This window comes from Electrophorus electricus, chromosome 1 (assembly GCF_041902795.1).
Source record: "Electrophorus electricus isolate QZ-2024a chromosome 1, ASM4190279v1, whole genome shotgun sequence".
Lineage (NCBI taxonomy): Eukaryota > Metazoa > Chordata > Actinopteri > Gymnotiformes > Gymnotidae > Electrophorus > Electrophorus electricus.
The window spans coordinates 33,125,316-33,139,842 of NC_137497.1; the positions used below are offsets into that span (position 1 = coordinate 33,125,316).

General features: G+C 39.2%; 1 protein-coding gene across 1 annotated transcript; it reads right to left on the minus strand.

The window, feature by feature from the left end:
- Positions 1 to 2,123: 2,123 nt before the first annotated feature.
- On the minus strand, positions 2,124 to 14,242 carry anks6 (ankyrin repeat and sterile alpha motif domain containing 6). The gene is made up of 16 exons (XM_027001092.3): positions 13,640 to 14,242; positions 12,273 to 12,790; positions 11,390 to 11,434; positions 10,797 to 11,001; positions 10,379 to 10,485; positions 10,113 to 10,252; positions 9,152 to 9,371; positions 8,821 to 8,870; positions 8,469 to 8,678; positions 8,023 to 8,191; positions 7,580 to 7,776; positions 7,171 to 7,357; positions 7,019 to 7,086; positions 6,595 to 6,711; positions 6,164 to 6,260; positions 2,124 to 3,345 (listed from the first exon to the last, which is right to left on the minus strand). The coding sequence occupies exons 1-16, from the start codon at positions 13,972 to 13,974 to the stop codon at positions 3,296 to 3,298; spliced, it is 2,715 nt and encodes a 904-aa protein (XP_026856893.3). The 5' UTR covers positions 13,975 to 14,242; the 3' UTR covers positions 2,124 to 3,295.
- Between the last annotated feature and the right edge of the window lie 285 nt (positions 14,243 to 14,527).

Consider the following 14,527-nt stretch of genomic DNA (forward strand, 5'->3'; position numbering starts at 1 on the left):
ATTGCAGACGCTAAATACTGCACTAAATACTGCACATACTGCGCAAGCTTCATGCTGCACACACTTTATATGGACAGGCTTCATACTGCACACGCTTTATATACACAAACTTCATGCTGCACACAATTCATACTACACATACTTCATATTGTAAGCAATGCATACTGCACATGCTTCACATTGTAAATGCTTCATACATTTTACTTACATACACCTTACACTCTATGCACTTCCAACTGCATAGGTATTCTATTGCACACTCTTCATACTACATGGTCTTAGAGTCTCTGAAGATTCATTGTTGGCACTGAAGATGCATTGACAGCTCATACAACGATTTAAAACAGTGTTGAAAATATTTACATACACAGTCTATGTATGTTTTCAAGAACACCTGGTTGTTATAAATGATGGTGAAATGGATTCATACTATTGTGTGTGGGATTTAAATATTAGTGTTTTGCATTTGGAAGGGTTTAATATTCCCCTGGATGCAAAACACAGACAGACAGACATGCACACACACACACACACACACACACACACACACACACACACACACGCATCCTTCCCTCAGGCAGAAAAGTAATATTAAAATGAAAAAGTAAATTTGCAGTTTTGCTTGTTAAATAGTAATCTCAACAGGGTAGATAACAGTATATCACACTGAGACTCTGAAGATGTTTTTAAAGTATTTGGTTGATTGAAGTAGGCAAGGATGAACTAGATCTATGAATGAAAGTTTCAAAACCATTGGAAAATGTATAATCTAAAATGAAACCATTGACAAATCCTTTCCAAATATGAAACATGAAATGATATTTCAGCTCACTGTTGTAAATTAAGTTACAAATGTGAAGCAAACAATGTGATGTCCTAATAAAGGAATCTTTGTTTAGCTCAGTTCAACTCTTAATCTGGCTCCAGATTAAGGGATTCTCTGGTTATCTAGATTTTGTGAGCATTCAGTCTTTTTTTTTTCTTTGTAGAATTTGACAATTTATAGTGTTATATTTATAATTCATCTGCTGGAGCTTTAAACAGAGTGTAAACCTCCCCTGAGTTCTGCGGGGTTTCTTGTGATTTCGCTTCTGACCTGGTCGTTGATGATGGTTAAATACACCAGTGTTTAAAACCCATGAAGTAAGTGTGTTTTTTCAAGGTCTGTGGTTGAGAAAATAAGACACTATATTATAGATTATTTTATATCAATCCTTGTTATCAATGCAGGAACTGTCTCCTACATCTTAAATGTATAAATGTATACAAACAGCTTGAACAAACAGCAGCAATTATTGAGACTAACATTCTCATATGTACTTACATTACCCATGTAAATTAAGCAACTCTCAACTGATAAGGTTTGGATATATTGTGATATAATTTTAAGATATATAGTAGATTAAGTGCAATTATACACAATAAGTAACTATTTTCATACCACATAAACATTGTACAGTAGTGAAAGATGAATAGCCGTCATCAGTACCGTGGACTGTATAGTGAATATCAAGACAGTGTCATGTTAAATCACTTCTTCATTTCCTCCTTAATCACCTTGAAGGTTATTCTATTGTTTTTCTCTTGTAGTTCCAGAGCATTTTGCAGTTCCAAGGTAATATGGAATTCTGCAAATTCCCCTCAAGGCAAAGCTGGCACTGGCGTTCTCGGCTGGGCACTGTCCAATCAAATCTCAGATTAGAATAAATCCTCAGTTCAAGGACCAGGCTCATCTTTTTGTAGTGGATTGTGCTTAAAGCAGAAGAAAGGCATTAGGTGTACTATAAAGGCCTTCCCTTATGCCTCATCACTGTGGTACATAAGATTTAGTTAAGTAGCTTATACTCTAGTGGGCCTTCCAAACAGTGTGTCAAATCTAAACGAAGAAACAAACACAACCTGCGTCTGCGAGATTTGAGCATGAGACACACACAGCTGTACACAACTCTACTTTGAACCCTTTGAGGTCAGTGAGAAAATATATTTTATTTTTATACTTCCTCACTTTTTCCACACTGATCATGTCACAACACAAATTAACTTTAGATTTCTTAGTCATGTGCGCGGTTTGCACTAGGACATGGAATATATGCATGAATATGCAGGAGAATTATAAGTAAAAGGCAAAAAAGAGAGGGAGATTTGTTTCTTATATTTTTAATATTTTCTTTTTAATTTCCCCACTTTATATTATTGCAAAATGTGTTTTCTTTGCAGTAAAGTTACTGTCACCTTTATAAGACTATAGACTCTTTCAGAATAAAACCCAATAATAAAAAAACAACAATCAGAAACTTCCTGTATATATCATAAATACATTACACAGCAGTTAATTACAATCATTTGGTAGAACCATGATATTAAATCAATTACAAATTAAATTTTTGGTCAATAAATCATTACCTTACAATTATAACTGAATGCAACTTGAGCAATTGAAGGTTAAGGGCCTTGCACAGGGGCCCAACAGTGGCAATGGTGGGGCTTGAACTAACAACCTGATTACAATGTGAATACATTAGCCACTGAGCTACGAATACCCAATCAGAATTCAGAAGTCTTATCCTTCTGCATGCATGTTACTGTATGAATCTAAACTATAAAGAATCTACACTATAATTCCACTCTAATAATGTGATCATCTTCTGTAAACTTAGTAAGTATGAGCTTTTATTCAAACGCTTACCAAGGCAATGCACCAGTACCATGAATTAGGCTAATATAGCTTTTAAACAAGCACTAAAATATTTGAGATACTGGGCAAACAAAATAAATCTTATTTGTACCTCTCGGTATATGGTATGCATGTATGAATGATCACATCGAACCCTAGTAATACCTAGGACATTATCATGAGATTTTTTTAAATATAGAACATTATTTTCCTTCATGCTTTTACCTCAAAGCCTTTATGAAAACCTGTTTCATTTTCCATCATTTACCTTTGTCCACATCTCTCCACAGCCCAATAATCCAGAAAAAAAACACTGGTTACTGTAGGCCCAGTCAAAACCCATTTATGTTTTTCTTTTGGTTCACTTCCCTTGCTTGCCACATAAGGTTCTTTGTGATGATTTATCTCCCTCTTGTGGTTTCTCTATGTATAACAATGGAAGCAGTCAGCTGCCCAGTGGACAGTACTTTGACTTGATATCATTAAATAAGATCCATTTTGGCACATCAGCACAAATAAGAAAAATTAGAACATCATTTGAACTCAAGGTTTTGGAATCAATACTGTCAGGAAACTCCATTCACTCATCTCTGATCTGGTCAAGTCTGTCACGGCAAGGTGTTACCTCTTGTTAGGGGTGTGAAGCTGATGTCTGGCCCAGCCTGTTGGAGCTTAGGGAATAAAGATGAACACTAATTAACAATGGAACACTAAAGGATGTGATTACAGTGAGGCAGTAAAGACAATATTAAAATCATGAAAAATATACACTCAGAGTTTGTTAGAAACACCTACCTTGTACCTATGCTCACTGACCACTTTCATAGAGGCATTTTACTATTTTAGCTCATCTGCCATATCTGCTGTCATTGGTTTGTTTCTGACCACAAATCCACTGTTGATTGGACACTACAAGGATTGCAGAACACGGTCCATTCAATGGTGACAGAAACAGGGAATTGGTTTTGTATTGGGCAGGGTGCTGGCCCAAGTATATCAGCTAGAATAGTGCTGCTGGACATTTCAGATGTGTTCGTGTCACTGCTGGACAAGGAGTGTTTTGCCACCAAAAAATAGATCTAACCAACACTGACTCTCCTTCATTTATGGCCAGAGGGAAGCTAACACAAACCGTCCATTGAAATCTAGCTTCAAGTCAATCAATTGTCCTTGAACACACACACAGAATGTCCACACAGAATGTCTAAGCATATATACCCAAACTCAGTATTTTATTTTATACTTAGAAACGGAACTATTTATGATCACTATTTATAACTCTCACCCCCATCTTCATATATAGCTACTTTTGTGCAATAATTTCAATGTTCTCTCTGTGAGCACCTTAATAACATTTTCCAGTGCTCAATGTCAATAGCTTCTATATACAATGTGCAGTATTCTATTACTATAAAATGTGCTCTCTCTCTCTCTCTCTCTCTCTCTCTCTCTCTCTCTCTCTCTCTCTATATATATATATATATATATATATATATATATATATATATATATATATATATATATATATATATACACACACACACACACACACACACACACACAATCATATACTTTTACTATATATATTTTTTATATATTCCTTGTTGTATTTATACTATTGTCTATGTTGACTAATATGTCTTGTCTTGTGCATTTACCTTTATGTATATTGTATATTTGCATATTGGAGTTTGGAGAAAGGCAATCTCGGTTAGCTGTGCATTACTTGTTGTCTAGTCTGAATGACAATAAAGCTGACTTTGACTTTGAAGTGTACAGCTATAAAGCATACTTATGTATTATAGGCCAAGTGTTTCCAAGAAAGGGGTGAACGTGAGTTAAATATCTTGGTGGTACCAATCCTCAAGAAAGCCACACTTGACAGCTCCAACGTTACCAACTACAGACCGGTATTACTTCTCTCTTTCCTCTTAAAAGTCCTCAAACGAGCAGTTTACAATCAATTGTCTCTTTTCCTCACCCAGAACCAGCTGCATGATCCCAATCAGTCTAGCTACAAACCGGCACATTCTACAGAAACAGCCCTCATAGCAGTAACGGAGAAACTTCATGCTGCTAAAGCTGCCAAACTGCAGCCTTTAACACAGTGAACCACAAAATTCTTCTCTCTGTTCTCTCCAGGCTTGGTGTGATTGGCTGTGCATGGAGAAGGTTTCAGTCCTATCTGGAGGGAAGGTCCTATCCAGTGACATGGAGAGAGGATCCACATCCAAACCGTGTAGACTCTCCACTGGTGTTCCACGGGGCTCAGTATTAGGCCCCCTTCTCTTCTCTTTGTATACTTGTTCTCTTGGTGATATCTTCTCATGGTTTCTCCTATCACATGCTGATGACACTCAATTCTTTCTTTCTTTTCCACTCGCTGACACACAGGTCTCCAGACCTATCTCAGCATGCTTAACATTGCGTCATGGATGACAGACCACCACCTGAAGTTCAACCGAAGTAAAACTGAGCTTCTGTACATCCCAGGCACTCCCAACCCTTACCAAGACCTCACAGTTTACTTCGAGAACTCCCTGGTATCACCATCCGATCTGCCTGAAGCCTGGGCATAATTTTGGATAATCAGTTGTCGTTCTCAACTCCTGTTTCAAATCTAACATGGTCTTGCAGATTTCTCCTTTGTAACATACGAAGAATTTGACCCTTTCTCTCACAGGAAGCTTCCCAGATGCTTGTGCAGTCTCTTGTGATGTCTCTACAACTTGTCCAGAATGCAGCAGCATGACTGGTCTTCAATCTTCTGAAGTTCACAGGTTACTCCACTGCTGGGCGGCCTTCATTGGCTTCCAGTAGCTGCACGCATCAGATTTAAGACCTTGATGCATGCCTACAAAGCCAAAAATGGACCAGCCCCTTCCTACATGAGCTCAATGGTCAAAGCCTGATCCGTACCTCGAGTACTTCGAACCTCAAGTATGGCTAGGCTTGAAATACCATGCTTCAGGTCTCATGGAAGACAAGCATCAAGACTATTTTCTGCCCTGGATTTAAGATGGTGGAATTAACTCGCACTTGCTGTCTGGACAGCAGAGTCCCCTGCAGTCTTCAAACACAGACTGAAGGCCCATCTATTCACGGAATATTTAAATGACAACTGACCCTGCTCCCATATTGACTGACTAAATAAGTACTTATTGTAGGGTACTGTTTATTAAACTGATGTTGTTTAACAAACTCTAGCACTTATTGTTTATTACACATATCATTGTTTAAGATAGACCTTATGTATTTTGTACTTCTAGGCATCAGCAGTGATCCATGTATTTCTACAGTATTCTAAATAATTTGTATGTTGGACTCTAACCTGCTGTACTGCCTAGGATGTATTCTATGAGTAAATGACAAAGCACTTTTGTAAGTTGCTCTGGATAAGAGCATCTGCTAAATGCCATAAATGTAAATATCTGAAGAAGATTGGGAAAAAAAAAAGAATAGAAGGTGGTGTCTTTGTGATGGACTCACAGCGTGAGCACCCTGCAGGTCGGTGATTGCTGGCACTGCTTCCAAAGGACGACTGGAAATTGTGGATTGTTTCCTGTAGTATCTGCCTCTCCCTTCCCTGAAATTGCAATACATCATAACAAAAGAACATAAAAACATGGTCAAATATTGCATATGTATTTCAGGTAGAGATGTAAAAGCACACCTATTTGCTATGCACTGCCAAAAGGTAGGAGGTGTAGAGCATTTAAAATAAATGTTTTGCCTTGACTAACATTTGAGGGTAAGTGGCATATCGGTCATCAGTAACCTATCTGTCATAAATGTGAACAGAACTCTGACATAAAAGGACACATGTGAGCATACACGATCACAAAAACAAAAATGTGAACAGTGCCATCAGACACTTCAACTCAGTCGTGTGAAGTATTCTGTTTAAAAATGCCCAGTACCTTGCCAGCATTAAGCTCAGAGATGGCTGCCAGGATCTGCTGTCTGGGGCCATCAGTTTTAATACCCAATTCCTTCAGATCTCCATCAGTCAGTGTCAAAAAGGCCTCCATGTCTACCTGCAGGTAAAAAAATCACAAGCTGAGACATGAAGAAGCAACACATTCACACAAGATTTGTCTAATTTCCCTTTGGGGATTAATAAAGTGTTATCTAAGACTTTCAATATTCATTTTGGCATTAAAAGTATTTGATAAAAACAGTGTCACAATGTGATGCTTCTGTTAGTTACATTGCAAATCTTTGTGCTTAACCTCAAAAAACAAAGATGACTACTATGCCGTTTTTAGCACAAAATCCATTAAAATAATTTATCTTCCCCAAACAAAGGGCATAAAGAATGATATAGAAAAAAGATTCCCATACCTCCTGTTCTTCAAATATGGGTTGATATTTCTCAAGTGAAAGTTTCCTCAATATCCCTGACAGCTCATCTATAAACAGAAGTTTTAAATGGTTAGTGAACATGAATGGTATAAATATAATGGCTCCCTCGAACCGGCCCTCATCAGACTGACCCTCATCAGTGATTGTGCCACTGCTGGATCCGCCACTGCTCTTGGACCGAGGCTGAGAGGAAGCTGACGACAGTGTGTCCCCAGTGGGGGGTTTGGGAGTCGGGGAGGCCGATGGCGTCAGGGTGGGGGATGTGCTCTTAGAGGTGGAGGAATTCCCACACTGTGGCCTTTTCTTCAGGTCCACTTTCTGTGGCAATTTTGGAGGGCAATGGAAGTTAGAGTAATTAATTAAACTGCTGAGTCACTCCCCTTAAATGCAGACAATTATACATTCTGCAAGCTAAGATAGTAAATGATTTAAAAATGATGGAATACAAAAGAAAAAGCACCAACATCTCTACATAATTTATAATGACTGCTCCTATTCACGTAGATATGGTCCTGAATGTAAGCACGCGCGGTCACATACCCGTCTGGAATGGAAGTCACTTGCCACCAGACTGGGGTGACTAGGGATGCTGGGCAGGCTAATATCAGGTATGGTGGGCAGGGCTGTGGGGGTGGGGCTGCCTGTCTCTGGGGGTGGAGCTCTAGCATCTAACAGGCCGGCAGCCCTCTTCCTCTGGGCAGCCATCTGAGAGAGGACACTGTCAGATACACTGCCCCCTGAAGGAGAAGGCAAACATCATCAACATATGGTGGCTAGATTATATGAATGTCATGAATCATCAAAATATCCACTTTTATGCTTTTACATTGTTTTAGATTGTTTAGGATGCTCATAGCACTCAACTTTTGATGTGTTAGAGAGCACATTTACATATTTTTTGCATGTGTGTATATGAGTGTTTGTGTGTATTTGTGCATGTATGTGAAGGCATCTATGTGTGTTTGTGTTTGATTAAAGGGTACCTGAGCGGTTATGCGAGTCTGATGTATGCCGGTTGACCCCTCCCATTCCGTTGGACCCTCCTGATGAGTGAGGAGAGTTATAGTTGCCTGAGTTGGAAGGCGAGGATGAGGGCATTTTACTGATACTGGGGAACTTCATGGATCTGCTCACTACTCGACTTATGGAGGTCTAAAATATCAGCCAAAGTGCATAAACACAATCACACACATGAACAAAAGCAAACATACAACATGTGCTTGAGAACACAGATCATCATCAGCAAGATTACAATTCAAAAATATCATCAGGATACTTTAAGAATTGTTCTCATTTTTATTTTAGAATATAGAATGAAAGTGTTCCTGCTTCTTTCCCATCTAGAGAGTCACTACTAAAAGTGAAAAAAGGTGTCAAAAATCTCAACACATCACACATTCCCACTGGACAAGCCCAAGCAGATTCATACAATATCAGAGTTTCCGCTGCTGTTGAAGTTGCCTTTGCTGGATCTGGGGGGCATGGGAAGACGAGGCTGCTCGCTCAGCCTAACTCCCTCCTTCAGCTCCTGCGAGCGGTGCGAGTTCCATGCCTCAAAGATGGATGGAGGCAGGAAAGGAGGGATCACAGCCTTCAGCTGGTCGTTGGGCAGACGAGTCAATGGAGCTCCGCTTCTCAACTGAAGTGGGAGATAGTGACGATTACGCAACTGAAGCTGGAGTTAGTGACGATTATACATCTGAGGCATGGGTTACTAACGATTGCACATGCTGCAGCAAAAGGTTTCAGATCCATCACATCATGAAAAATCTCACACTTACCATTGTGGTGATGAGAAAGTCATCTTTCTCACTGCTGGCTCTGCCAAGACCTTCAAAACAGCATAAGATAACTAAAAATGCTGTACAGTAAAATGTGACTTCACTTAGCATTGTTTGTGCAAATGTACTTTTGTCCAACATTTTCATGCCTAAATTACTGCATATAACATGTTGCACTTTGCCAGCACTATATCTGGATCAAGCTAGATCCAAAACTCTAAAAGACCTACTTGGGATGGTAAACTCTTATTATATAACAAAAGCAAGAGCTACAAAAACAAATAATTTTGCCTGTAACAAAGAGTAGCACAATTAATGATTCATATCTCACCAGAGTCTTTGTTCTTAGCAGTCCATGCAGTAGGAGGTGTTGCTGCATCCCGGGGTCGAGAGCTGCAATCCTCTTTGCTGCCCTCTGCCTTCATAGTGGCATCCAGCAGAACCTCAGGGCCGTCAGGGAAGGGAGCCAAGCGGCTAGCCGATAGCCCATGCCTTAGCGTGTGAGTGAGCTTCAGCCTGCGAAAGCGATTGGACATCCGGTTCCACCATGACTGGAGAGGAAGAAATAGGTGACAGGTATGCAGAGAATTACGGGATCCAGTGGCATAGGTTTCATTTCAACTTTGTACACCACTCACACCACCCAAACTTACACATTATATGACTAGAGTGAGCAGAGGGACACATACCACCCCCCCCACCCCAAAAAACCAAAAAAAAACCAAAACAAGCAACAACAACAAAACTATACCCATGACCGGATCAATGCTACTGGATGGCTCAGGGTACTACTGACCAAGAAACATATTTAACATCTTATGGCTGTCTTGTGTAATTTTCTCTTGGTAACAATGAATTCTAATTCACTGAGTGTTATCAACCCTTTAATGTTACGACAAATGTTACAAAGTTCTTTTATAATTTTTTTTTGTAATATAAAAACTTCTGTATGAACACAGTTCTAGTTGATCTTCTAAATATTGATTTCATTAATGATAATGGTGTTTGAGGCAATTGAAAATGTGAGTTTTGGAAATGGAAATGGAATTTGCAGGCAAATCAAGTAAAATGAAGTAAAAGTAATTATGTAATAGCATTTGAATTCCATACTAGAATTAAATTATGGAAAATATAATTATAGAAAATATCTTCTTTTTTTAAAAAAATAATTTTGACTCCCAGAGAAGAAAATTGAAAAGAAACATTAACAAATATGGAAATGCTAAAATATGTTTTAACACTCATAACAGTGTTCAGTTTAAGGCTCTGCACACATGTTTGCAATACTCCACCTTCAGGCCCCCTTTATCATCTGGGGGTACAGGCACATTGGCAGACAGACGTTTCTTGATCGAGTTCTTTCCTCTGTGTTTACATTTGTCTTTGTCTACCATCATACACACAGAGGCCAACAGCCTCACCAGCTCAGTGTCTGCAGAAAAAAAAACCCAAGAGAAAAAGCCAATAGAATAAATTACAATTCAATACACTCAATTTATTGTTGAAAATAATTTTCACTTTACCATGTGCTTTTTTTTAAATTTTTATTTTTTTTTACCTGGGTCATTTAATAGCATAACGAGGTCAAAGGCTGTGTACCCATTCTTGGCTCTTAGATTTACATCAGCTCCTTGATTCAGTAGATATTTTACCACTTCCTTTTTCCTGTGTGACAGCCAAACACTGGAACTGCAATAAACTGTATAAATCTCCAGCCACAAAGCAGCAGGCCAGTTTCTGCTACATACACTCAAACCGCAGATGTTAGTACATGTATTAACTCAGGTAAAGTGTTCTATTTCTATTTTCTATTATTAAATCTATAATAGGTACTATGAGAATTCTTTTATGACAGCAATTGTAAGATATTCGGCATAATAACAACCTTGACATACGTAGCTCTTTTAAAAACAAGGTTTAAAAATGTTTTACAGAATAAAATATAAGAATGGACATATTTGTGTGTTTGTTTGTACCCATGATAAGTGGCCTGCATAAGGGCTGTCCAGCCGTGGAGCCCATCCTGCCTGTCCATGTCTGCACCCTGTTCCACCAGCAGCTGTACCACCTCCAACTGTCCACTTACAGCTGCCATCATCAGAGGGGAGGCGCCATCTGGGTTCGCCATGTTCACCTGGGATGGGTCCTCATCCAGGATCTCCTTCACCAGCTGGGTGTTTCCTTTACCACAAATGCACACAGATGGACACACAAACAAACAGATGTGCAAACAAACACAAGCACAGAAAGATGCATTCACACGCAAACAAACATGCAAATAAACACACGCAAGCATTCACAAAAACACATACACCATCATACAAATGCACATTCGCACACAAAAAGACATGTATGTGAATACATGCACATACACACAAACACACACATGCATAAAAACACAGTCAAACAAAAAGACAAGCACAAATGGTCAAATGCATAAAACACATGTACAAACGTTTACAAATACAAATGCATTAACACATTTGCAGGGCAGTAGTTCAAACTTTTAAACAAAACTTAAAATATGAGACGATACTCTCATAATTTTCATTTCCTTAGTGATACTCACCTAATTTTAATGCACTGAAAACATCAGGTCTCTTCTTCTCATCATCTATTCAAAAAGAAAACATTATGGTAAGTTACTAGAGGCCCTGAATTAAACAATACTTAGGTAAACATATCCATATCTCCATTTCTGACTACACACATTTCTGAGGTAAATTTGAAATGTCCTAACCTGAGAAACAACACAGACACAAATCAGTCACTTATTTTCACTGAAATCAATGAATGCTACTATTATTATTATTACATATCAATGTACATACTAAACACAGTACTATACAGTTATTACACAGTAATGGGCATTGAATAATGTCTACACAATATGCTTTTGGAATGTCTTCTGGGTTAATAAAATAAAAACCTCGTAAAACCAGGGCAACTCTAAGGCAACATGAGATTAAACTCTAGGGCAATACTATGTTAAACACCAGGGCAACACTAGGTTAATGTTTGAGAGAAATAAAAGACTTGGTTAATTTCACAGTTGATACCCAATTAATGTGTATGTAATACACATTACATACCATTACACACCTGATAATGCAAGTACCAAAGTGTTTTAAAAATATAATTTATTCCACTGTAAAATGTGATGACTAAAGAGTAAAAGATCATTGAGCATTCTCAGCTTTAGAATGAATCATAAATCTACAGCTCTACTTTAGTAAACCATCAATATTATCTAATAAATGGCTAATTGTTCTTCCCCATTAGAGACATGCCCTTAAAGGTTTTTAATAAGGGCTTTATGCCCAGGAAAACAAGATCAAAGTAAGAATTATGTTCATCTCAGATGTGTAGGCCAGAACCTCAAACAATCCAGCATTTTCTCCAGAATATTCTGGAACAACTAAGGAAGGATAATGTTCATCTAATAGTCTTACCAGGTTGTGGCCGAACTGTGGTTATGGAGTCTAGGTAGCTTTTCACCTCTTTCTGCTTAAGTTCTAGTGCAACTTCAAAAGCTGTTTTGGACAGAACATTGAGATGGTCAGGATCAGCTCCCCGCTCCACCAGCTGTTCCGCTACACTGGCCTTGCCGTTCAGCGTGGCTAACATCAGAGCATTCCAGCCCGTTGTCTTCTGAGAACAGTTCACATCAGCGCCCCAGTCTAGAAGCAGCCTTACCATGGCCTCGTGACCATGTTGAGCACCAACCAGCAAGGGCGTGATATCCAAAAAATTCTTCCCATTATCACCGTGCTCGCTGTGGTCTCCGTTATTAGATGGAGAAAGGTGGTCAAAGTCATCCACGAAAGCACCGTTTTCCAGGAGGAGCTTGGCCACATGTGTGTGTCCTCCACGGGCTGCCGTAGACAGCACGCTGGCCCCCATTCGATTCCTGCCATTGACCTCTGCCCCGTTCTCCAGCAGAATGTGAGTCACACTCAAATGGCCAAACCTGCCATACATAGAGGCAAATACAATCATATTCTGCTTCATCGAAAAATTAAACACCCAACTCACAATTCTCCACCAAACAGAAAAACACTTCAATGACTTTACTGAAAGCATGCTACATTATAAAAATAACATTACTTTCTTTATTCTGAAATCTTATTACATGTTGAAATCACAGTATGTCAGTCAGTAGTGAAAAAGGCTCTGCTATACAGTATCATTTAAGCAGGCACTGATTACTAAGTGTGCATTATTTCTACAAGCAACCCCAATATTAATACCTTTTACATTTAATAACTAAATACATTTTGTAGTATTATGAATTTGTCCACACTTGTGCAGTGAGGTGTTTTAAATGGACAGGTAAACTGAGATTACTCAGATGAAGAATATAAAGAAAAAAACGGCAACTTTAAAACAATAGAATCAGCAGATCTGTGTAAAGATCTATCACAAAGATCGGGGGGGGGGGGGGGGGGTCAACAGTGTTTGCTCGTTTCCGGTGTTCTAAACCCATCGACACCAGGTTAATCGGTTGATGAGTTGACTCAGGTGTGCTGCAGCTGGGCACATTCCCAACTACTTTTCTACTGCGTAGTGGAGGTTGTCTAATCATTACCTTGTACCAGCAGGCTACTATCAGTAATTACTTTTGCAACAAGCTAACGGAACTGGAGACGTCACTGTTTGGTTTTTTTTGTTGTTCTCATTAGTTTACAGCGTTTTGCCTTTTCATCACAGGACAAACATCGAAAACAAGACTTTGGATAAAAATAAACCCATATGATATCTATAAATAAACCTGGTGGTTACTTGTTATTGTGTTAAAATAAAAGTGAACAAACTCCACCTTGCTGCCTGCATGAGAGGCGTCCAACCGTAGTTATTCCGGCTGTCCACAGACGCCCCTTTTCGGAGCAGAAATCTGACTAAATGCTCGTGTCCACTAGCGGCGGCAAAGTGTAGGGCCGTGTTTCCTTCTTCGTCGGTACAATCCACGGGTACAAGTGGCAATCCACCCCGGACGATGTCCACACTGCACTCCGAGACAGAATCCAAACGTGTTCTGGACTGTCTGCCCGACTCATTCCCAGCAGGCTCGAGTATCCTCTTTGCGTGCTCGTAGTCGCCCTCGTCGCAAGCACGGAACAACAAAAGTGAATTTGCTGGAATTCCGAAATTCATCTCTGAGTTTTCAGTTCACTGCTGTGATGCCATGAAATCTTTGGCGTGCTATTTCCAGTGGCTATTGGCGGTCCAGACTTAAAATACATTGTCAGCACGAACATACGGTAGCTTTGTTAAAGTTCGGAAAAGAAAACATTTGCAGTGTTGCAACTGTGCTAAGGTTATTGCAGTAAACTGTTGGTTGTAGAGAAGTAAACAATGTTTTTTGGTACTATAACTATTTGTTAAAGCCCTGGAAACTTTCAACCGCAACCTTCCACATGCGCATGCGTCAACGCTGTCCGAGAGATTTTTTTTTCGCCCAATCCCAATCCAGCATCCACTGACGTCCTGTCGCTTCAAATTAGGAAAATCCATACTGAGCAAAACTTTTTACAACAACACTATTTATGTTTCATATCAAGTACGTAAGATGAAAGTATTACCCTGTATTAGCAGATGCTGCAAATTTGAAAATGATACTTATGCACATCACAGAACTCGCCAGATTACAGTATCTGGGGTGAAACAGGATTTTGGGGCTTGCTTATTTTTTATACTAGCTATATAA

Bases quoted from the DNA above. Each gene is read 5' to 3' on its own strand.
- anks6 (XM_027001092.3), bottom strand. From the start codon at position 13,974: ATGAATTTCGGAATTCCAGCAAATTCACTTTTGTTGTTCCGTGCTTGC. The intron at 11,435-12,272 runs GTAAGACTATTA...CTTTTTGAATAG, and splicing joins CACAGTTCGGCCACAACCTG to ATGATGAGAAGAAGAGACCT. The intron at 8,871-9,151 runs GTGAGATATGAA...GCTGTTTTGAAG, and splicing joins TGCTAAGAACAAAGACTCTG to GTCTTGGCAGAGCCAGCAGT.